Source organism: Alternaria arborescens (assembly GCF_004154835.1).
Source record: "Alternaria arborescens strain FERA 675 chromosome Unknown contig_45, whole genome shotgun sequence".
In the NCBI taxonomy this organism is placed as follows: Eukaryota; Fungi; Ascomycota; class Dothideomycetes; order Pleosporales; family Pleosporaceae; genus Alternaria; species Alternaria arborescens.
In genome coordinates this window covers 34,052-56,293 of record NW_021167900.1, presented here as the reverse complement: position 1 = coordinate 56,293, position 22,242 = coordinate 34,052, and the positions used below count along the sequence as shown (strand labels likewise).

General features: G+C 49.7%; 9 protein-coding genes across 9 annotated transcripts; 4 read left to right on the top strand and 5 right to left on the bottom strand.

Annotated features, from left to right (window-relative positions):
* Window positions 1-4,083: 4,083 nt before the first annotated feature.
* AA0111_g11186 (hypothetical protein) lies at window positions 4,084-4,235 on the top strand (the record flags this gene model as incomplete). Its single annotated transcript, XM_028645022.1, has 2 exons — window positions 4,084-4,113; window positions 4,173-4,235. The coding sequence occupies 2 exons, from the start codon at window positions 4,084-4,086 to the stop codon at window positions 4,233-4,235; spliced, it is 93 nt and encodes a 30-aa protein (XP_028501225.1).
* Window positions 4,236-4,483: 248 nt separating this feature from the next.
* AA0111_g11185 (hypothetical protein) lies at window positions 4,484-5,564 on the top strand (the record flags this gene model as incomplete). The annotated part of the gene is made up of 3 exons (XM_028645021.1): window positions 4,484-4,505; window positions 4,589-4,930; window positions 5,026-5,564. 3 exons carry the CDS (start codon window positions 4,484-4,486, stop codon window positions 5,562-5,564), a joined length of 903 nt encoding a protein of 300 aa, XP_028501213.1.
* Window positions 5,565-6,104: 540 nt separating this feature from the next.
* On the bottom strand, window positions 6,105-6,934 carry AA0111_g11184 (hypothetical protein; the record flags this gene model as incomplete). Its single annotated transcript, XM_028645020.1, has 3 exons — window positions 6,105-6,332; window positions 6,390-6,684; window positions 6,765-6,934. 3 exons carry the CDS (start codon window positions 6,932-6,934, stop codon window positions 6,105-6,107), a joined length of 693 nt encoding a protein of 230 aa, XP_028501212.1.
* Window positions 6,935-8,254: 1,320 nt separating this feature from the next.
* AA0111_g11183 (hypothetical protein) lies at window positions 8,255-8,911 on the top strand (the record flags this gene model as incomplete). The annotated part of the gene is made up of 1 exon (XM_028645019.1): window positions 8,255-8,911. One exon carries the CDS (start codon window positions 8,255-8,257, stop codon window positions 8,909-8,911), a length of 657 nt encoding a protein of 218 aa, XP_028501224.1.
* Window positions 8,912-10,548: 1,637 nt separating this feature from the next.
* On the top strand, window positions 10,549-12,296 carry AA0111_g11182 (hypothetical protein; the record flags this gene model as incomplete). Its single annotated transcript, XM_028645018.1, has 3 exons — window positions 10,549-11,252; window positions 11,302-11,389; window positions 11,442-12,296. The coding sequence occupies 3 exons, from the start codon at window positions 10,549-10,551 to the stop codon at window positions 12,294-12,296; spliced, it is 1,647 nt and encodes a 548-aa protein (XP_028501223.1).
* A 1,330-nt stretch (window positions 12,297-13,626) lies between these two features.
* AA0111_g11181 (hypothetical protein) lies at window positions 13,627-14,163 on the bottom strand (the record flags this gene model as incomplete). The annotated part of the gene is made up of 1 exon (XM_028645017.1): window positions 13,627-14,163. The coding sequence occupies one exon, from the start codon at window positions 14,161-14,163 to the stop codon at window positions 13,627-13,629; it is 537 nt and encodes a 178-aa protein (XP_028501211.1).
* Window positions 14,164-15,629: 1,466 nt separating this feature from the next.
* Window positions 15,630-17,296, bottom strand: AA0111_g11180 (putative transporter; the record flags this gene model as incomplete). The annotated part of the gene is made up of 3 exons (XM_028645016.1): window positions 15,630-16,561; window positions 16,617-16,865; window positions 16,921-17,296. The coding sequence occupies 3 exons, from the start codon at window positions 17,294-17,296 to the stop codon at window positions 15,630-15,632; spliced, it is 1,557 nt and encodes a 518-aa protein (XP_028501222.1).
* Window positions 17,297-18,572: 1,276 nt separating this feature from the next.
* On the bottom strand, window positions 18,573-18,887 carry AA0111_g11179 (hypothetical protein; the record flags this gene model as incomplete). The annotated part of the gene is made up of 2 exons (XM_028645014.1): window positions 18,573-18,802; window positions 18,863-18,887. The coding sequence occupies 2 exons, from the start codon at window positions 18,885-18,887 to the stop codon at window positions 18,573-18,575; spliced, it is 255 nt and encodes an 84-aa protein (XP_028501191.1).
* A 19-nt stretch (window positions 18,888-18,906) lies between these two features.
* Window positions 18,907-19,771, bottom strand: AA0111_g11178 (hypothetical protein; the record flags this gene model as incomplete). The annotated part of the gene is made up of 2 exons (XM_028645013.1): window positions 18,907-19,319; window positions 19,396-19,771. The coding sequence occupies 2 exons, from the start codon at window positions 19,769-19,771 to the stop codon at window positions 18,907-18,909; spliced, it is 789 nt and encodes a 262-aa protein (XP_028501221.1).
* Window positions 19,772-22,242: the final 2,471 nt, after the last annotated feature.

Below are 22,242 nucleotides of genomic sequence, written 5' to 3'. Positions count from 1 at the left end.
GGGACGCGCGACCGTTGCCCTGAGGTGTCCGTATCAACGCTATTGGCCAGTGATTACTGAATTAGATCCTTTAGGATTGACAAGGTGTAGCAGTGACATGTTGTCTCTTGCAGTCTAGGCTGGGTGGACGGCACAATCACGAGAGTGAAGCCCGCTAAACCAACAGGTCCCTCTGGATCAGTGCCGGCCGACTTGAGAGACACTCTTGGAATGATAGACCGCACCGCTGGAGTTCCGAACCATGTCCGAGAGCTTTTTTCAGAGAGCCGTTCGGGAGATGCTGTACTGGGTTTTCGCACCTAGCACATCGACTTGAGCTTGGGCAGAGCTTGGGCAAGGCTCGTCTCCAATCACGATTACACGTGAACCACGATACTGATGGCTCCTAGATTCGCAGACATACCCTGCAATCCAAACATACTTTGCCACTGCGTGGCCAATAGCATGACGGTTTCCGCAGATTGCAGGTGGGATTTCCTGGCTGTTCTGCTTAGCACGCCATAGCGGTTTTGAACAAGGCTTTTCGTGAAATATCATCATACTTCGGCCGGTGGCCTTGGCTGGTTACACTGTTGCATATACCACGCACTCAGGTTTTATCCTGATTCCGCGTTTACCGGCAGTGCTATGACAGAGCTTGGTCAACGCCTATCGTCAGTAACCATTGCATATGATCGGCGCTATGCCGTACGTACATGTATACACATACGCCCTGCAGTCCGAATGTACCTCGCGTCCGCGTTTGCCGACGAAGCTGGAACGGAGAAGACCGCGAAAAGCAACTTCTGCAGTCAGCTCTAGGCCTTCTACCCCAGGTCTATCTCCCTCTACGCGATCTTCCCGCACCGGTCAAATCCTGCGCGTCATGATGGCGGTTCGTAGCGACCCTTTCCAAGCCTTCTCATCGGTGAAGTCTGCAAGTGCCGACGCGCCTTGCTCTCGCATTTTCCCTTTCGGCTTCTAGTCTTGCAGGTCTATTCACAGGTAGCATCGCGGGCGCATCAAAGAAACTATATTGTTGTAAATGTGTTGATAGCGAGCTGGGCTGGTCGAAAATAAAGAGACAAGATGTGTATGACCATTGCAACGAGTTCTAACGAAACTCATTGCAGTAGTTTCTACATACGGCCGCGAACTAGACCCTCAACGGCTCCAGGCGCTCGTCGGAAGACCATCGTTTCTGCGGAGATTCATGGATTTTCAATCTAGTGATCGGAATATGCCAGGGTTTAGCTTGCTTTCCATTGCTGACATGCCGGATTTATCCCTGGTAACTCGGTTGTGGGAAACGTTTAGGCATAGCGACCCAAGCCAAGACAAAGGTATGCACGTCTCGGCGCTTCAATGTTGATTGAGGTCAGTTCTAGGTCATATGCATCCACTCCGTCTCCGATCAGGTTGGATACTTTGACCCCGACCACGTCAACGGCCTGACCTTTGGCCGGAGAGACGTTTCGAGACTCTGAGATCGTCCAGGTACTGGCGTCTTCCACGTCAACGGTGGAGACGTCAGTACGCTTCGAATCAGATGTCTCCGATCTCTCCCCTCAGCCTCCGTTTGTGTATCACATCATCAGGGCGTTCCATGCATACAACCTTTGATAAAATGCCGCAGCCAGTCATGATCCAGTGATATACTGTCTCGGCGTCGGTCCGTTCGCACATCTTCGTATGCGACATCGGCATACCGAAAGTTGCCGGTTCTTGATTGCCATGCTCTGCGACCCCTCTCACCGTTCATGGCCTGGGTGCCGGACTCGTGGCTCGACGACATTGGCCTCGTTCTTCCCAGAATGTCGACTGATTCTCCAATTCGTGTGGGTCCAGGAGCAGAGCCGAAGCGCAACTATCCGTCCATGTCTCCGTGCTGACCATCATGGACGGATAGGTATAGCGATGCGGATGTGGCTAACCGTTGCTGCAGCACGCCGGATGTTACCCCGATGCGGAGTGTCTTTCGTTCGTTCTAGCAGAAGAGGGCTCGTTGAGACGTTATGAATGTGTGCAGATGCGTGAGACTCGCAGATGTCCTGGTCTATTATGCAGTGCCGTCCCGGCAACGAATCCTGCATATGCTCATGGTTCGACAAAACGCCACAACCAGATGGCGGCAACTGCGGCGGGGGACTTTGACGCGTACAACCACAACGTCGACCCATATGTTATCTCGTGTTCGCGGAAAAGAGCGCAGAGAACGTGTTCTCGACCAGCGTACATAACCGACGTGTTTGTGTGTGAAACGTATGAACCGAAGTTCGTCGATCTATAGAGCGTTTGGTTCTCTGGCTTGCGTGCATGGCGCACGCCCTAACCCCACCTTTTCCCAACGGTTCCACTTTATCGCCCTGATCCGGCTGGAGATGGACGGCCATTATCATCATAACCGCGCACTGCGCGGCTGTCGTTATTATGTTCGGAGCTGGCGACGCAATGACTCTAGGTATTCTTTGGGACCGAGGCGGCGATTTGCCGGTTCAGCTGGTCCCTAACGACCCACTGCCTATCAGGTGCCGCGAAAGCTTCGAACCCTATCGTGCCTCGAGGACTGGCCTTCCTGGCTGCGCGGCCTAGCTTAACAGCATGTGCACTCAATTTTATGCCGCATCTACATCACTTGCGGGCATGTAGTAGTTAGCTAGTCGCACTTGCAATCTCGGCCATCACTCCATCGTCAGCTACTGCAGACTGCTGCGAGCCGCCAGGAACCGAAGACTAGGCACACGCTCGGATGGGGAAAGCAGAGCCTCCTGCTAGCTGAATCTAGTTGCACTGTATACAAGATCGAATCACAAAACCGATTGACGCCATCTTATGCAGGCGGGGTCCCACCTGCGTGGTTCGGGAATGCCAGGTGATGCAGGTCTCAACACAGCCGCCAACCGCACGTCAGCAACCCACCTTCAGAGTTTTCAGGAACGTCCTGCGATCTACTGGAGTGGCATGACATGCGCCCGCCAACCTCACCGGACGAGCCGAATTATCAAAACGAAAAATGACGAACTGTGCTCACAGCCGCAAAGGCATGGTGTTCGCGTGAGCCGCCAGGAGCGCGACGGGAGCCTAAGCATCGACCACATCCGGAAATATCTCTACAAGGTTACTTATTGGATGCAGATTAACTTTACCCTCTTTGATATGCATTACTCCGTAGTATACAGACCCGTCCCGATTGTGAGCGATTGGGTTCACCAAGTTGCCACTCTATGTTCTTTCTTTGACGCTCGATGCAGGGACCCAGCTAACCTACCGAGCCCTACATGCAGCGACAACTAGGGGTTTCGTCACCCCCCCTCCAACGCGTCTGCATCGAGATGGAGTGGACCCATTTCCTGAAAGCGACGATAGATGCAGTCACATACAAGTCTAGACTCGCCAATCGGGTCGCAGATCGGCCTGGGGATGGATAAGTATCCCTGCCCACACTAACTCAGCCACCCTTCTTACCGAGTACTAACAAGCTTGTCGCTCCTCGCTCTTGAGCGGCGGAAGCAGGGGCATAAGTTCCCCGAAGAGCTGAAATCTCACTAGCTGCCTAGTCTAAATCGCTCTATCGAAGGACGATTGTGCACTGGTAATGACACTCGCCGACTATTCTTGCACGCGACTGTCGCGGTAGAGCTAGTAAAATGCAAGACCCTCTGACAGCTCCGTCATCACGCACAACATGTTGCCTGATACTGGTGCTGGTGCAAATGCGGGTACCACTTTTTGCCTTCGCCTGGGTGCTGGCGTAACCGGCTCGTCTATCATTAGTTGGAGCTTTCTTTTGTACAACCTGCTCGCTTCCTCACCTTACCATTGGTGACATCTGTATCGCTACTTCTTTCCACCTTTACCTGCTGCACGTCAAACCAGGTACTGGAGCGACTGTACGTTTGCTGCAACGTGAAACGCCACCGGATCGCGTAACTCCTAAAGTTCTACACTTCTTTTTAGACTGGCATAGTTGGACGATCCTACATCTTGTCTTACTTGAGCCCTTCTCCTTCCTCTGCGTTCAGTCTTCAAAGAAGCTCCATACCCTTCTACACACACACCTATTACCGTTATCCGACACACAGTAATAGCCGCTCCTCCAAAGCCATGGACAGACCACAAGTCTCAATACCACCTGTAAGTAATCCCTACCATATCGCATTACAGCCTCACGTATACTGACCCGCAAACGCTAGGCTGCGAATATCCTTGGTGTACGTTTCTCCACTTCACCCACGTTCCCCGACTTGCTTGCTTGAGTCATGATACTGACATACGATCTTCTCGTTCTGTAGACCCTCGGCACTGGTAAGTAACCCCGAGAACTTTTTGTGGCTAAAAAGAACCTATGCTAACTTGAGTAAAGTGTATGTAAACCCCCCACGTCAAGCCCTTGGCTAGAACAAGGTGGTTGCTAACAGTTGATTGCAGTTGTTGGTGTATACAAATCATCCCACAGATATGGACAAACTGGCGGCGGAAGAGCACAGAAGGCCTTCCTGGCACCATGCTCATTCTCTGGTCGATATGTGAGTTTCCCCCGCCCCCCCCCCCTTCCTGCTCATCCTCGACCGAGGTACGGAGAATTAAGCTGACCCAAGAAACTACAAAGGCGGCGTGCCATTTGGTGTCTACGCGATTGTTCAGAACTTCAACTTTGCTCTCAAATTCCAACCCCAAGCCTTCGCCTCCCTCACCTTAATCGCATGGGGTCAAACGCTCTACTACCATAACAAATGGCGTGTCTGGACCGCTACTCTTGCGACCATTGCTCTGGCTGCTAGCTTCGGTATCATGGAGCTCATTCTCATTCTCACCCTGCGTGGGCCATATTCCCGAGGCGTCGAATGGCCTATGATGTTGATGGCTATCTCTGCATCCGTCATCCAAGTCATCGGCCTCATTCCTCCGTATTTTGAACTCGCGAAGAGAAACGGTCGCGTTATCGGCATTGGTGAGTAACTTGCGCGCCTTTTTGCTTTATCCTCCTCCTCCGTCTCCCCGGTACGTCGAAGCGCTTGTACTGACGTGTTTGTTTCTGCCAAACAGACTTTTGGTTCCTGACCATCGACTACCTCGGCGCCTTCTTCTCCCTCATGGCTGTTGTCGCACAACAGTGGTTCGATGCCCTCGGCGCCAGTCTCTACATCGCGTGCATGGCCCTCGAAACCGGTATTTTCGTTTCCCAGGCAATCTGGCTGTGGCGCGTACGCCATGTCCGCAAGGAGGCGAAGAAGGCGGGTAAGACGTACGATGAGTATGTCAAGGATAACCAAGGAAAGAAGTTGCCGAGGTGTGGAAGTGAGGAGACATTCGTCGATGTTGAAGCGGGTGCCGAAGGCGTAGGATGTGAAAAAAAGACGACGACGATTGGAGGCGGGGAGTATGATGCAGGCAATGAAAAAGCCGACGTGAAAGCTTCCACGACACGAGAGGAAGGTCGCGATATGTTGGCGGCGGATGCGACACCTACAGCGACATCGCCATCGACACCGACTCTGATATTTGCATCGATGACGAGCGCGACATCGTCCGAAACACTCCAGACACCACCGGCTGCTGTCTTGAAGTCCAGCACATCTAGCTGATCGTTGTCGTTCCACTTGTTTTCTCTCCTTTTTTCTGATCGTCTTGGCTGCTTTGCGAAGAGCGGCAGGTTCCTCTCTCTCTTACTTCATGTCCCCTGTACGATACCTCATGATGCGACTACGGTGCATAATATCCCCCTTTTATTTCTTTTCCTCTTCGTCTTCGACGAGTAAAAGCTCTGCCTTCTCCTCTGGCAGGAGATCAAAAAAGCTGTTTTCGGTTTGTCCTCTTATTATAAAGGTCGTCGTTGATTGGGCGGACATCTTTCATTGGCTTTCTGGTGGGAGGGCTAGGGAAAAGCGGGGTGCGGGATGGTATGGCATGTCACGGCTTGTACGAGTAGGAGTGCATGACTAATAACACGGTTACTCTAACACTGCACTATCGTCATGCAAGCTAGTGAAGTGTACTCTCCCAGTATGATATCGAAATAGCTTACTCATGTCGCGACTCTGCCATATAGGTTCCTCACATCAAGCTGACACAGTAGTAAGCGACCAGAACCCATAATTGAAAGCATTGTTCAAGGACCATCTACACTACTCTTTTTCCATCCGAGCCTTGCCTCGCTGCTCCTTGTTCTCAGGACCAGGACGGTTAGTAGACACGGTACCCTTGAGTTTGGCAGTTTCAGCAACACCTTCACCCTTCTTGCTCATCTCTGGCTGCTTGGAGATTTGAGAGCTATGGTGAGTGTTCCCATTGGAAAGACCCTCCTGCTTTCCAGACATGTAGTTGAAGCTCCTGGGCTTTCCACGAGGATCGGCCTATCGGTAATTAGCATTGGTAACAAAAGAGGGGGAGAATATGTTCTTCGAACGAACCGGATCAGCCTCGTCTGGGGATATCGCGCCTGGGTTCATGGCTTTTGAGGAGTCTTTTGATGAATGGCCTCTCAGGCCTATATCATGGTCGGGCCTGCCAGCACCTGGTGCGCTGGGATCGTCCCCCTTCGTGATCCTGTGGCTGCGCATGTTTTCGTCATTCTCGCCTACCAACTTGCCAGGCTGTGTCGGATGCGCCTGGAGATTTGCTTCATGGTCGCGATGCGACAAGGGACGTAAGTCGTTGCTGAGAGCGAGATAGATACCGCCGACAGCCAGACCAAGACCTGCCATCCTAGAAATATACGTTATTTGAAGCTCAATTACCATTGCAGCTTTCAGTTCATGCGAACTGTTACAACGAGTTAAACGTACACCGTCACATCACTGGTCTTTGCTTCAGGGTTACTGCCCATGCTGCCTATTGTCCTACGTTGAGCACCATTTTGCGATGGATGGAATCGGAAGCTACGAGGGCATTTCGTGGCCTGTCTGGTGTTTGCAGCGGAGGCCGCACGTAGCTTTGCAAAGCGAAGTGGTTGCATTGTGAATTAGAGGTAGGTGTTGATTGAACTGAGCATGGCGGAATGATTGGTAGTTATCTTGGTGATATTTTGAAACTTGGTACTAGCTACATCAAGTTATCGTCAGAGCGCGACAGATCATGCGTCATCGATTCACCGGAGTTATCGCCGTCAACTTGGTAAATTAACAACGCAGCACGGGCGTCACTGAGCACCAGAAAACGTGACTGTTTGGGATTAGATGGTCAATTGAGGCTTTTGGGTGCATGTAGACGTATGTCTGTTGGGGGGTTGGAAACTGAAGTGCAGGTTAGGGTAGTGGTTACGTCACATGTCGTTCACAGTGAGCCAGCAACGACGAGCTACCGACTCACCACATCTAGAACTTATACAGTATCCATGCAGAGGAATACTTCTGAAGGTGGAATATTGCAGACCAAGAAACACATGTCGACTGGTGGTACTGTGTCCAACAAGCCACCTCGGGAGCGAATCACAGAAGCGAGCTAACCAGCCGTCACACGCGACGCATGAACACACGCTTGAAAAGCAACAACAAACTTCCTATCCATCCAAACAATCTCATCCTCAAGAAACTTCCTTTTCGGTGGTCGATCTGACATTGATGCAGGCTAACATGATATTGTCTGAGCAGTATCTCCCTTGCACAACGCTCCATGCTTTACGTTACGCCGACGACGCGGCGACTTCCCTTCCACAGCGCCGTACTCCTCCAATAGATGCGAAATTCTAGCATTTGAAGAAATAAAGTTGCGTCTTCTGATCGGAGGTTGAGCGTCTGTGTCTCTTCTGTGACTCCTTTTCGCATCGGTTATGAATCTTTTCCTGGAAAACCTTTTTGGTGGATTCCAAGACGAGCCGCATTTCGTAGTCAACGATGCGTTTTCCATTATATTGCGCATCTCTCTCGACGAAAGGGCATACACCACCCCTGTACTGGCTTCGTATCGTGGGCAGAATTAGCTATATGTGTGTATAAATCAGTGTGCATTCGCCTGTATTGATCCTTCACATATACTTGGCACAACTTGGCGAGTTGAGCGAAGCGCAGGCACGTCTGCGGTCAATCAGGACTAAGCCTGATGCTGATTGGGCGGTGTCATCCTTCTTGGCTCTACCACGCCCTATTGTTCGTTTCCTGCTAAGCGAGAAGGTGGGCCTAAAGAAACGGAATGTCGTGCTTTCTAAGTATTTACAGGTAGTTCGTATTTAGCTATTATAACATGAAGACCCTACGTCTTATCATCGATCTACAATCACGACTATCGATTTCTGTACTCCCGTTCAACGATACCCTAGCCTGAGCATCAATTCATCACCATGACTTTACACGAACTTCGCCTTTTTCACTCCCCAGGTTCGTGCAGTACAGCGGCCCATGTTTTGCTGGAAGAATCCGGACTTCCTTTCTCGACCGAGGTCATCAATGTCATGCAAGGCTTCCCCGCTGAGTTCCTCCACCTCAATCCAAAAGGCCGAATACCTTTCCTGCATATGGACGGCGAGACAATCACCGAGATGCCAGCCATCATGACCGCCATCGCGCAACTGGTTCCCGATAAGAAGTTCCTTGGAAGCACGAATCTTGATATCGTGCGCTCTTATGAATGGTTCAACTTTCTTGCCGGAGATCTGCATGCGCAGGGCTACTTCACCTTTTTTCGTCCACATTATTTCATCGACGACGAGACCGTACACGACGAGATACGTGAGAAGGGTCGTGGAAAGATTGAGAGGTGTTATACTATCATTGAGGAAAAGCTCAAGGACGTGCATGCAGTGGGGAATGCGTTCTCGGCTGTCGATGCGTATCTCCTGCCGTTTTATCGCTGGGGCACTGCGAACGAATTTGCGATGAAGGTAAAGTATCCAAAGTATACGAAGCTTGTGGAAAATTTGGCGGGGATGGAGAGTGTGAGGGCTGTGTGCGAAGTGGAGGGGATTGATCCGATGTTCGGGAGGCGACCGCAGTTGTAAGTCAGCACGATCGAAACCCGAGATTATGTATCATTGATCAGTATCCGACAAACGATTTGTAACCTTACAATCTATGGTATCCTCTGGATTGGTTGAGGACATAAAGCTTCTTTGCTTTACTGAGTAGGCTCGAATTGAAATACCGGTGAAATAACGGAACTCGCTTCGAGAAAAGCTTCCGTTCCGCTCATTGTGAAATGTTTAAGTCACTGTGAAATGCGGGGAAAACGGTCTCAGGTTCATGGGAAGCCGAGTCTTCGGACGTAAAATGGTTGAAAAACTTCAGGCGGTCTTTTCCGGAGGGCATGATAAACGAACTGTGTCTGGCGATGATGTTCGTGTATGCTGAACCTGCGGAATTGCCGCGCGCCTCCAAGATATAGAGACCAGGGTGCAGGTCCTATCCCACCTACTCGTGGCGGTAGACAAATTACAAGAAATACACACGTGTTGACCAATCGTTCTCTTCTAATTCGGATTACATCTGCCGTCATCCGCCGCGAATGGCCTGATATGTGCGCACCAAGCTTATACATAATGCGCGTCGTGTAATGCGGGGCTTAGCTATGCGACAGCTGATAGTATGATGTGGGGGTGTCAACGTGGTGGCACAACGAACGCTACAATCTTTGCTGATGCGTTGTCTATCGCGTTGTCTACCGCAATGTACTTGCAGGCTGAACCTGGTCAATGATGCTACACCGGGTGTGACTGTTCGCCAATCATGGCAAGAAGTCGAGTGTTATCCGGGTAAGTTGGCGCGGACGAGCGACGTGGGATAGACGGGGTCCAATAACAAAAGGAATCTCACCAATCGACGCGTTCATTCGTGTGCATGCCAGCGGGCCGCAGCGGGAGCTACTTAACAGCCGGATAGCCGTCCGTCGCTCTTGCGCTGTTCTAAAGCGCTCAAGAGACGGGCTATAGGTGGTTCAAGTCTGGCATGTGCTGAGCAGTTCCGATTTACGGGATTTAACTGACGTATCAGAAGACTTCTTGATGTGGAGTGACGATCTAAACTATGCAACATGCACGAGCGCGGTTTGCAGTCCAATAGGTAGATGCCACGTTGACCCGATGATCTTGTTTTGAGCATCGTACAGCCTTCGCGTACATGATATCCTATTGCATCGTTCGCAGCAGCAACTAGTCTCAAGCGGGTCGCGGTTTGTAGCGGCAGATCCCAGTACAGTTGCAGGCGCCGTGCATATAAGCGCTGCTACCGTATAAACATGCCATACGCACGAAGCTCAGCATATCCAACTGCATGGATTCACCGGAATGCTTCATTGAAGGTACTGCAGTCTTGATGATTTGTTGGTGGTTGATGCTGTTATCTCTGAGGACAGAAATCGCATTGAGTACTTGTCAAAGCCAATGAGATTTTCATCTTGTACACCATCAGTCTGCGTACGTACCGCTGCCTCATCTGATCAAGAGAAATGTCAGTAAGTCGCAGCACTTGATAGGGCGATCGATCGAGTGGTCCTTCCTCTAGCGTCCACTGACGTCGCTGTCACGCCCCACATTGTGGCATAGTTGATTCAACAAGGCTGTGCGCTCAAAGTATCTATAAGTGGATCTCAGACGACTTCCAAGTTCAAACATCACTAGATCCATCATAGGCCGGTAACATCATGGCCAAGGAACCAAGTTTAGGCCACGCGAGAGCTGATTCAGCCATGGACGAAATTGACCCGACCACAAAGACTATCATCACGGCACAAGAATTCTGTAGTGCTGTGTCTTCTTTCGCATCTCATGACAGTTTCAAAGCACTCACAGAGGTTCTTGATCTTCTGCCGCAGCGAGAGAACGATATCATATCACGAGACAATACAATACGAGCCTTGAAGAATGAGTTAGCTGCGAAGAAAGAACTGCACAAAGGACATACCCAACAATTAATGTCAGATCTCGAAGATAGATTTAAAAGTTGGATCTTGGAGAAGAAAGAGCTCGAAAACGAGGTGAAAGAAGTGAGAGACATGTCTGACGCAAAGGACAAGGCATTGGAATTGCTTCGAGAAAATCTGGAAACGAGCAGATCCAGAGCTGAAGATCTCGAAAGAGACATTGCTCAAAAGACTACGAGGCTGAAAGAGATGATCCAACAGGTTAGTGTAATGGAAGGGAGGCTGCAGACGATGCAAGTAGACAAGAAAAATTATCTCCAAGAGGCAGAGAGATCACGCAGCGAGATCGATGCGATAAAAAAGTCTCTAGAAGATAGTGAGAAGATGAATCAGACCCTGGAGGAGAAATTCGCAAAAGCAAAGAAAACTCTCGACCATTACCTGCAGTATTCCGTTGAGATGAAGAAGTTAGACTTGTCAGAAACGTAAGTCGCTTGGACTGCTTGCAAGAAGCCCACTAATGTTCGATTGAAGAGCTGAAAGAATCGAAAAAATTTGGCAATCCTCAATAAGTTTGATCGCGGATTTCGCGGGTCAAGAGCTTCCAGAAGACGTCCTGCAGGTATACATCATCGTGTAGTAAGAACTGGTTGACATGATTAACCAAGGAACAGATTGATTGGAACGAGCTCCGCAAGAAGAACATGTTCAAAGACCAAATCCCGCTTCCTCGGACCAATTCTGATATCGCGAAGCTAATGCGAGTCGCGATGGTCGTCGAAGCCTTTGCAACGCTTGTTGATAGATTCGTATTCCAACCAACGTATTTACTAAACGAAACCAGCCGGCTGCGGGAGATCCTGTGTCAGCAAGCGAGTACCGATCCGGGCAGAGAAAGATTCGCTCGGGGTATCCTCCTTTCTATGTCTTCGGATTCGCAAGAGGTAAACAGCAAGGATGGGGAGGACGTTGTCGACTCGGTTCTAGACGAGTTGCTGAGGAATTCGATGATGCGGAATTTGTTCACCGCTGAAGATATTTCCTCCCTTGACAAAGAATTGACGGAGTTGGTAATCCAGTTCCAGGAAGAATGGGAGAAAGTTCAACGTGGCAAGCAGAAGCTCGAAGCGGATTTTTGCCATTCCAACTCGACCGACCATGCATGGAATGTTATCAGCATGCGTGCTACGAAATACAAAGAAGATCAACACAGCGAACTATTTTCCGATAGTGGTATCCACCAAGAGGATGATATCGTCATTGTTCCACAAGTCTACGTCATCATAAGGGGAGAGGAAAAGACAGCACTGACGCACGGTTTTCTCCTTCGAAAGGCTGACTCGGATGCTGCAAAGGACGAAGCTCGCAGAAATCCTCCAACAGCCACGTCTTCGCGCGCACCTCCAGGCCACCAGCGACGCAGGCGGCCATCCCAGACGACCACAGTGACTAGCCAAACATCATCAGGTCCCAGTAGACATAGAAGCGATCGTGTTGTATCTCGAGCTCGTGGGGTACTAGGTGTTTGATCGGAGTGAACGATGTATCGAGAGACCTGCGTCTCGGGCAGCGATGCAGAAGATGTTACTGAAAGCCAAGAAGCAACGGTAGGCTACTTGAGAAATTGTGCACCTTTGCGTACGATCTCGATCTCCTGTATGTGGGAAGGTTTATCGTAGGTATTTAATCTGCCTATAGAGCATTTTAGTCAGGAATGAAGACCCGGTTGTGAGTAACTATATGAATTGCTATATCGAAGGGTAACAACGCTGAGCTAAATCTGTCGTCATGCTTTCTTCTGAACAGAGAAGATAGAATGAATCACAACGCCGCTCTTATGGATCTGTTAAAAGACCTGGTACGCCTTTGCCTAAATATCTGAAAGTGTTTGACATATAACTATCCTTCAAACAGTGGCGCAGGCATACGTGCTCGAGATTCAAGCTATACAATGGCGAACAACAAGGTTCGAGATGTGTCACGGCTGAGCCCAAATATCGGCTCTATTGGAAACGAGCTAAAGCTGACAGGGTATCTTTCTTGGGTGATCATCCCACCTTTGTTGCACAATTAGGCGCAGAGTTCATGTCTGCATTGATCACTAAAACTAGAAACTATTGGCCGCTGCCATGAAACTGTCAAATCCCAACAAGTCCAAAGGCAAAGCGATTTCTGTTTGCATATCTGTGCTTAGCGTAACGGAGGTTGCACGCGGCCTGATGAGTGCACGAGGGTTCATAGACGCTTGACCGCTTACAGCCAGCTTGCCGATGGTCTGCGAACTGTCGCATACTTCTGCGAGCCATGCGCCCCCAGTATGCTTTAGCGACCTTGGAATTTTCCCTAAGGCTCGGGGACACCTTTGATCCAGACCTATGCGAAACGTCTTTTTGACGGTCGAGAACAAGCATGGCCGTTGGGCCACAGCTTCACACCATTTTCGTGTCTGCGTCCAGAGTCCCAACACGGAGAATTGTGCTGCGTCAACGCATGAGTAAAATAATTGCCATCTACCCCTCTGTGCAGTGAAGACGCTTGGTTAGCGTGCATCACAGCGCTGTTGTAGCAGATATTTGTCTCAGATCCGGTGGCGATCTGCTTTAGGTTTCCCGAAGCATCGGAAGATCTTCAAGAAATGAACCATCATTAGCGCGTGTGCATATCTAGGTGTGCTTGAATTCCGAGCCATGCAATGACAGAAACCATGCAAGAATGGCGTGAGTAGACATATATCGTCTAGTTCGGCTGTAGACGAACCACTATCAAACTATCGTAGTCAGTGAAATCTGATTACATACTAGCGAGTATATGGCGTTAGAGCTGCGAGTATTACTGGATTCTGATAGATGCTAGTAAGTTCTAGAAAAGGTCGCTGCCTGATAGCTTTGCGATATCAATAGCATTGGCCATCCTCTCGTACCCATTATTGTTAGGGTGAATCCCATCTCCACTGTCATATGCCGGGTCTAGCTTGGCTTCATCTGTCTGGGCGGGTAAAGTGGATGCCATGTCGAAGGTAGCGTCGAACAACTGGCTTCGCTCTCCGGACACCCAGGCGTTGACAATCTTCCGTTGCTCATTTTGTTCTTCTGTGTACCCGCCTGGTAGGATCGTAGTTCCGAAAACCTTTTGGTAATGCATTCTTGCATTATGGACGATTTGCTTGAACCCGTCGATAATGGATGCAGCATTGACACCCGCCCGCAAATCGTTCGAGCCAATGTGTAAGATGAGATCCGTTGCTCCGGATTGCGAGGCCAAATCCCATTCATAGTGTACAAGTCCGGCTTCACCAAGCATGAAATCAGGAATACGTACCCCGCCAAGTTGGCTAAAGTTTCGGTTGTCAGAGCTCGTGAGTTGATTTCCAGAGAGTCCTGCGTTGATGACTGCCATATACCGTGATCTACCTGCTTCTTCCAGACGACGTGCCATATAGTCAGGCTAGCGTCCATTCGTGTTTGGCGTCGATCCAGCTCCATCTGTAGTGGAAGATCCAAATGTCACCACAGCGTTCAAATGCGTCGATGGCAGTACATCAATGCCTGTAATAAGCCACCATGAACTTGTTGATAATGGGTACTCCATGGAAGAAAGTTCAGTGGGGAATTGAAACGGTTCCATTGAGGAGATGTACGAGGTTTGTGATGAGACCATATGACCCGTAAGAGCATCTCCCTTCTCAAGACGGAAAGAGATGGCGAGAACACTGGAAGCTTCAACATCCATGGAGACTGAATCACTGGTAATCTCTGCACCAGCATCCAGCACGACGTTCGTCCGCCCATTGAACATCAGCTGCACTGAATGGTTGCTAACCACAGGCCCATGATTAGATCTGGCAACGAAGACGTCCGCGAGCGTGACTGGTTCGTTTCCGTAGCGATTAGACAGCCGTAACCGAATGGCTTGACCAGAAGCCTTTAGGTGGACAAGTTGTCGGAGTCCACGGCCAGCATTCGTTGAGGCGCGGCGTACCACCCAGCAACTCAAGATTGAGGAGAATTTGCTGACATGGTCGAATCTCAATGCTGGAATGAAAATAATGGTGATATATCGCGGCTAGCAGGCGAGGATGCTATTGCAATGGGAGTGCCAAGTTTTAAAGTTAAGGAGAGAGTCTTTTTGACAAGCAGATAACGGTCGGATGTAGATCAAGAGCCGCGCTGCCGATGGAGAAAGACGCATTGCCGGTCGTAGCGGGAAGTCGTTGATCCGTTTCCGTCAAGCTAATAACGTCATGATATGGGTTTTACTTTCCGGTGTTGCTGGCTAGCTTAATTGTAGGGAGAGCTTTTTCAGAGTACCCTGCACGCTATCCGGCGCACCCCTTTGTCTCCTGAATGAATGCAAGCTGAATTGAGAAACTAAACTGGTTCAGGCGCGAGAAGCTCCTGGAGCGTTCAGCCACGCTTTAATCATCGGTTGCTGTAGAAGGCTGGTTCCTACCACTGCGATAACGCATCGGTGCCTCGGCCCCATGTCGGTATGCCGGAGTCAAGCACGTGGCATCTAACTGCCCTACCATGCCAACGGAACATCGATGCAATAGCTTCCGAAAGCTGAGCGCTGCTACTGTAGCGGAGTGTTCAGGTGTTTTTCATCGGAATGGGTGTCCGATGCAGATTAGTTGTATTATTATTATGTGTGTAGGTAGTTTGTATTAAATAAGTATCTTATGTGTTTGTTGTCGGAAGGCCTTCCAACCTTTTCCTTTCCTTCTTTCTTTTTCTCGTGTTCCTCTAATCTGATCGCCCTTGAGTCTTTTTAACTTCTATATTTCTCTACTAAACTATCTGTATTGATTTAGTGGATATCGACCTGGGAGAAGCGCAGGTGATGATTCGCTGCCGACTTTAACTTCATTCTTTCTGCTGCATCCTCTCAAGAAACTCCGCAGCCTCCGCAGCATATTTACAGCGCTGACGAATGGCAGGACCATACTTGTAGAACAGATAAGGAAAGGGTAAGCAAGCTAGCGACAAGAATGCCGGAATCGAAGATGCCCAATGTATGCCTAGGTTTTTGTACATATCGCTAGTAAACAGCGGGAATGCAGCGCCGAACAGCGACCGGAGTACTGAGTTGGCAGCAAGTGCAGATGCCGCGTAGATAAGGTATGCATCGATCAGGTAATTCATGATCGAAAGGAAGACAAGAACCATACTGAAGCCGAAAGGCACGCTCGCTATGATGCTGACAATCCAGTGAATACTCGGTCCGTTGGTCCAAGCAAACCAAAACAAGCCGATGGGCATGACGATTGAGCCTAGTATCGCGGGTGGAAGTCGAGCTTCTGGCGGGGCGACGCCACCAGGCGAAGCGTCAGCGACCTTGTTGTAGCGCTTGTTGTCCCATATCGAGTAGGCAGTCGCCAGAATCATGCCAACAGCTACACCCAAGAATGCGAGGCCACCAATGCCTTGAGACCAACCGCGACCTTGTTGGTAGACGATGGGGAAAGCGCCGAAGAGCATATAAAGCGTTCCATAGACGACGGCCATGTATAGGGATAGGAGGAGAACGATGGGTTCGCGGAATAGCAGTTGCCATGGACGAATGAGAGCGGTCTTGAAAGCCGTGCCGATAGATTTGGTGCCTTGATCGGCGTCGGATTTGCTCTTGTACACTTGTCCGGTTCGCTTCGAAAGGGCTACGGCACGCTTGCGAAGCAGGACTGGTGCATAGGTTTCGGGGATGAGAAGAGTGTAGAGGATCCAGAGAACACCAGTGAATATAGCCATGACGCCTTCGATCCAGCGCCAGCCGATGGTCTGGCCGACAAAACCACCAACTGTTGCGTGTCAGTCCTGTACTAAAATCTCGTCTCGGACCTTTGAAGCACTTACCAATTGGACCAATGACAGGTCCCAGCATCGGAGCAGCAGCGAAGAGACTCGTGGCTAGACCTCTCTGAGATGCAGGAAACATGTCTGCAATGACACCGCCAGCATTAGTCAATGGCGAGGAGCCAAAAGAACCAGCCAAGAATCTCAGGATAATCAGAGTCTCGATGTTCTGGGAGCCGGCGGCACCGGCGTTGAAGGCAGTGAGAAACATGTAGGTACCAAAGAACAGGTACTGACGTCCGTACAGTTCTGGGCAGTGTTAGCAACCTGCGAGTGCAACTTATGAATAGCGCGAGATACTTACCACTTAGCGGCGCCCATGCTAGCGGTCCTATAGCGAAGCCTAGGACGAATAGCGAGATACCCAGCGTACCGACGATCTGTGAAATTTGAAACTCTCTGAGGACCTCAGCAATACCGCCAGAGTATGCAGAAGACACAAAGGCTACCGCCAGCGTTGCGATTGCGACAAGTATAGTGATGCTCCATTTCATCGTAGTCGAGTAGTTCATCGGATTTACTGGGTCATTGTCGATCCAGGTGACCAGGAAGGGGTCATCTTCGGTGCCTGACCCCCTGTAAGGATGGTTGATGATATCGTCGTTGAGGGCTCCCTGGTCAAAAACCCGTTTGAGATGAGGAATAGGGCCAGAGCGGCCGGCCTCATGGTCCTTCTCCATCAGACGTCGATCGAAGATAAGTGTGTTGAATGAGTCTATTATCGGTGTTGTTCGGTAGGGGTCCTAGATGGCGCTCTGTGCGGCTGTAAGGTTAAAGTGAAGACTGTTGATCTGCAGACTGCCCAATAAGGCAGGCAAAAGAGAGTATATCATCTACTCTCACATTCTCCGTTTTTGTCCGCGTTATTGCGTATCTGTCATCTTATTTTAGGTATCAGGAATTGGTTGCGACAACTTAAATCCGACCATCCGCTTTCGCATAACCACACCAACGTAGGGCTGAGAGCGTACGTGCTTAAAGCTGTAAAAAAAAAAAAAACGGCGTAATGCTCGGATATTATTGTGATCTTCGACAGCCGACCGTAGACGAAACATTCTCCGATATACCTTTTCGCATGCGCCGTGTACGGTCGTGGAAGTGTCGAATTGTTGTTGTTGCCCCCGGATGGTCGATGTATCTCCGTAAAGGGCTCCACATGGCGTTCCCGACTTGCTTAGAGCCGCATCTACTGAGCGGACCATCCGTTTTCGCCCCACTCTGCAGGATGACGGAGTTTGCACCTCGATTACAAAAACTTCTATGCTCCGATACCCAACGGTGGATCGGCTCTGGACTGCTCGATGTCGAAGACACAAAGATTGCGCGACGCCACAAACCGTGATTCTGGGGAAATTAATGACCCCTCGAAACGGATGCGTCTGCCCAGGAAGAAGGTTGGCTGCCAGATACACACGCAATGGTATTTGGTGCATCCGCGACATCGCTCATGCGGTCTCCGATATGTCGAACCCACGCAAAGTCACCGAATACGATACAGACCAGGAAGCTCATGCTCCCCATACTATGGCGCTATTCACAAGGGAGGATACCCTCTTGCTCGCCGTGTCCGCTTTACCACCCACGTGTCTCACTACCCACGACTCAAAATCCACGAAGGCTAAGATTGCCATGACAGCTGTAGCAGGAGCTTCACCTATAGCCGGGCTCGATCGCCAAGCAAGCTGGCGTTATGCGAAGAAAACGCGACCTTGACAGCAGCGCGTGAGCTGGGGGCCCGCGAGGACGCGCTACCCCGGCTTCGGCTACTTAGGGGACCGCCCCCCCTCTATCTAACCCTTCATCCTCCCAGGCTGCCACCATCACCTCTCTTCACCAACCACGACTGAGGAGCTCATAGCTCAATGTTTTAAGTATTTCAACAAATATTCTTTCAAGACACCCAACGAGAGAATCGATCCGACACATGGCCGAGTTTTGCCACGCCTTTGCACTAGGTCATGATCCTTCGCCTACAACGGCATTCAAGTCGACATTTGGGTTGCGTCTACCCACGTTAGTGATGGCCACCGAGTATCGCTTCTCGCTAGTTCCAGTGCAGTGGTTGTCGATGAAGCTGTTGATACGGAACTGATCAAAAAACCTAATGTTATCATCACAGATACTAGTATGTGCCTGCTGAACCGGGCGATCGACACTACTCTCAGTAAGAATCCAGAGGTCTGGCTCTGTGGCGAGGTCAGACATATGGCCAAAAACAATAGAACTACACAACCCAAAAGGCTTACTTATGATCGAGTGCAACACGTTCATGATTAATGAACATCTAACCTTAGTCACCACTAGCGCCCTGAATCTCTTCCATCGCCTTTTGCAATACTTTCTTCGTATTTTCGTCCACCACGGTCCTCTGTACCTCCTCTATTCGTTCGACCCATAGCCTCCATCTCGCTTCGTTAAAACCATTCCAATCCTCGCCAACAACATCACTACCCTGCTCAGTGCCACGACCACCAAATTTCCTTCCCTCCTTACAAAAGGCGTATAGAACTTTACCCGCATATATGAACCATGCCGCAGCTGCTTTACAACCTTTCTCTCCACTTTTACTGTAAATCTGGCTCGGTATAGAGTCCTCCAACACGGAACGCAGCGTCCAGATCGCGTACATAGAAAGATCTACTAGATTAGCTGCTGTAAGGCGAGCCGCAAATGCGTTGATGTTGAATGGCTCTGCGTGCCGCTCTGGCGAGGTATTAGTAAACCGACGTTTGCTTCATGCTTTCACAACGCATAACACTGATAAGGTAGGGTCAAATACCATCATCCCAACTCTCTCGAATGGCGGGTCCAAGCAACGGGAGTTGTTTCCAAGTAGCTTGCTTGCCCCAGATTTCGAACGTAGCCGGCTCTTCTAGGTCAGCCACGACTTTGAGGATCTCGATCACCCTGTCGAGCTCATGGGCTGGTGTTTGAGATGCGTATTCGACCACTTGGTTCCAGATATCCCACAAAGCAGCCTCACCAGCCTCTGAATCACCAGCAGCAAATGCCGATCCAGCAGGTGCTACAAGAAAAGATGCAGCAGAAGACATCGGCATAGAATCATCCATAGCTCGCAAGATGGTTGGAGAGGGACGCGGTAAACTTCGAACACCACCTCCGCGACCACCTCGTCCTCGCATTGAGGGGCTCATGTCTTACGCGGCGCGCTGGAAGGAACAAATGATTTACACTGCAGATAACCTTAGCCGAGACATTCAAATCATCTGTTCGCGGGAGGATTGAGACTGTACCTGGAAAGTTTCGGGTCTGATGTGAAGTTCGTGGCCACCTTTTATCCACTGCTCTCGTATCAGCAGTTGAATGATTGGAACCAGTGAACTTTATATTCGACATAGCAAAGCGGGAGGTGACGTATACCGGTCACAGCCTTGCGCCCTTGCTCGGATGTGTGTGGCTGCTGAATCCTAGCTAGTGTTTAGTTAGCGCCCTCGCATGAAGGATGTCGGACTTGTTTAATGAGACACGTGCTGTTCTGACTAATCAATAGTCGACCAACCTCTCGCACTTGGCAGGCTAAGAAATACGCATGAAGTTCCAAGACTTTGAATTCAGAGTTGTCGTTGCCAAGCGCCGTATGTCGGGCCCACAACATAATCATTTCTCAGTTTACGAGCCATAACCGCGCGGCGAGACAGTGCATGTCGTGTAGCTTGAATGCACCCCATAGTACATGGTTACTGAAAACAGGGATCACCAGAACACTTTATCTTTTCATCTCACAAATCAACTCGAGATTCAGACTCCAAACAACGGCACTTAATTATCTAAACATAGTACAATTGAGCGTCTATTCTAACCTGAACAAGCCTTGTAGATACTGATCTTGTACGCATCTTGCCAATCGCTGTGAAACCGCTACCCTGTTGCAACCAATACAACCTCGGAATCAAACACATAGAACAAAGGCATTGGGTCGAGAATTAGGAGGGACGCCGTTGTGCGTCATCGCACCAACGGAGTCGCAGTTTCCTGTGGTTTGGTCGTAAGCAGCCACGCAACGGTCTGCTCCCGGTGCACCTGAAGATGAATTATTAGCAAGTAACACTAGAGGATAACATCCGGCAATAGCAGTACCAATATTGCTATTGATACGACAATTAAGCTATGCGATGCGGTTAACTTCACTCACCTCCATTGTAGGGCCTGTTCCCACGAACTAACGGATACTCGTACAAGTCTCCGGTGTATGACCCGAAGTTGAGGCGTTCACCGTTATGTAATTTATGAGGGTAACCTCCCGGGCCCTGTCTATCATCGTACAGACAAAGAGTCGAACGGCAAGCTTCCAGTTGGGAGTCAGTATACCTAACCCCGTCACATGTCACAGCACGTTTCTCGAGCACGTGGGACGGAGTGGGCGTTGCAAATGCCGACACGGCGAGGAGCGAGACTGCCAGTAGAGCCTATAAGATGCTGTTAACTTGAAGCTCGAGCTAGTGTTTTGTTCTTGAATGTTCATGCCTTGGTAAACATAGCTGGAAGGTGTTGACAGGTGACTCCGAGGTTGATAATCAAAGTTCGACAAAGAATTTTGACGATGACGAGTGACAAGTGATGATATTTCGATCCTCCATTGATAACATGCTCTTTATACAGAGGTGGTACTCAAGCTCTACCACTGTCTTACGATACCAAGCTAGGTCGGTTTTACCAAGGAGAATATCTCTCCAAACACGCCTTGGCGTAATGTCCGGCATTCCCGGATCCAGAGAAGTTACGCAATGTTCATAGAACAACTATCATCTAGGGATTACACTAATCATGAAACTGTCAGTGATTACATATTGTCTACGATTTTGTGCCTCCGTAGCTATGTCTTTTGGTACGAAAAGAGTAAGTATAAGGGGCTACGCTCAAAGGTCTATCACCCAGGTAAAATAAAGTTGTAGTTGATAGAGAGAAGAATCATAAACAGTTGGAGTTCTGGAAGCTGTTCAAAAAACGGTGGTCCAGAATATACGTACGCATAATCTATATCCTTGAGGGATCTTGGATAGGTAAACAGTGACGTCCTAGCGCCTTGTCAGGTAAGCCCTACGTCGCTTCATTTTGTTAATTGTATTGTGGTCGAAATCTAAGTCGGAAATCCGCCCTACATCGGTCATAGTGGCTGGTGCTTCCATTGTAAGCCCGAAGATCAGGACTATATCGCCTTGAATCAATTCATGCTTCCGATACATACAAAGGGAGTCGTCTCTATAGTCTTCTCAAATCATCACTCACCATATCTTAACATCTTCGCACTATCATCATCAACACCACCTATCGTCTCGATCAAATCCAGACTTTCTCCGATTTCTATCTAAGCTCACTTCAAGAGTCCCATCACTTCAACGTAAGTCTTCTCTAACAGGAGAGTCCTGCTTTTATATTACATTTCTCAGATGGTCCAACTCAACACTCTCCTGCTCACCACCCTCAGCCTCGCCCTTCCCGCAGTAGCGTAGAGGGACTTTTGTGCGGCTATTTCTGGCGAACCTTGGGCTGAATCGGCAACCGGATTCAGGTTCCAATGGACTAGCGCAGGGACTTGGAACTGGTTCTCCCGCGATCGTGGAACAGATCTGAAGATCTACCAAGATTGCAATGTTGTACAGAACCG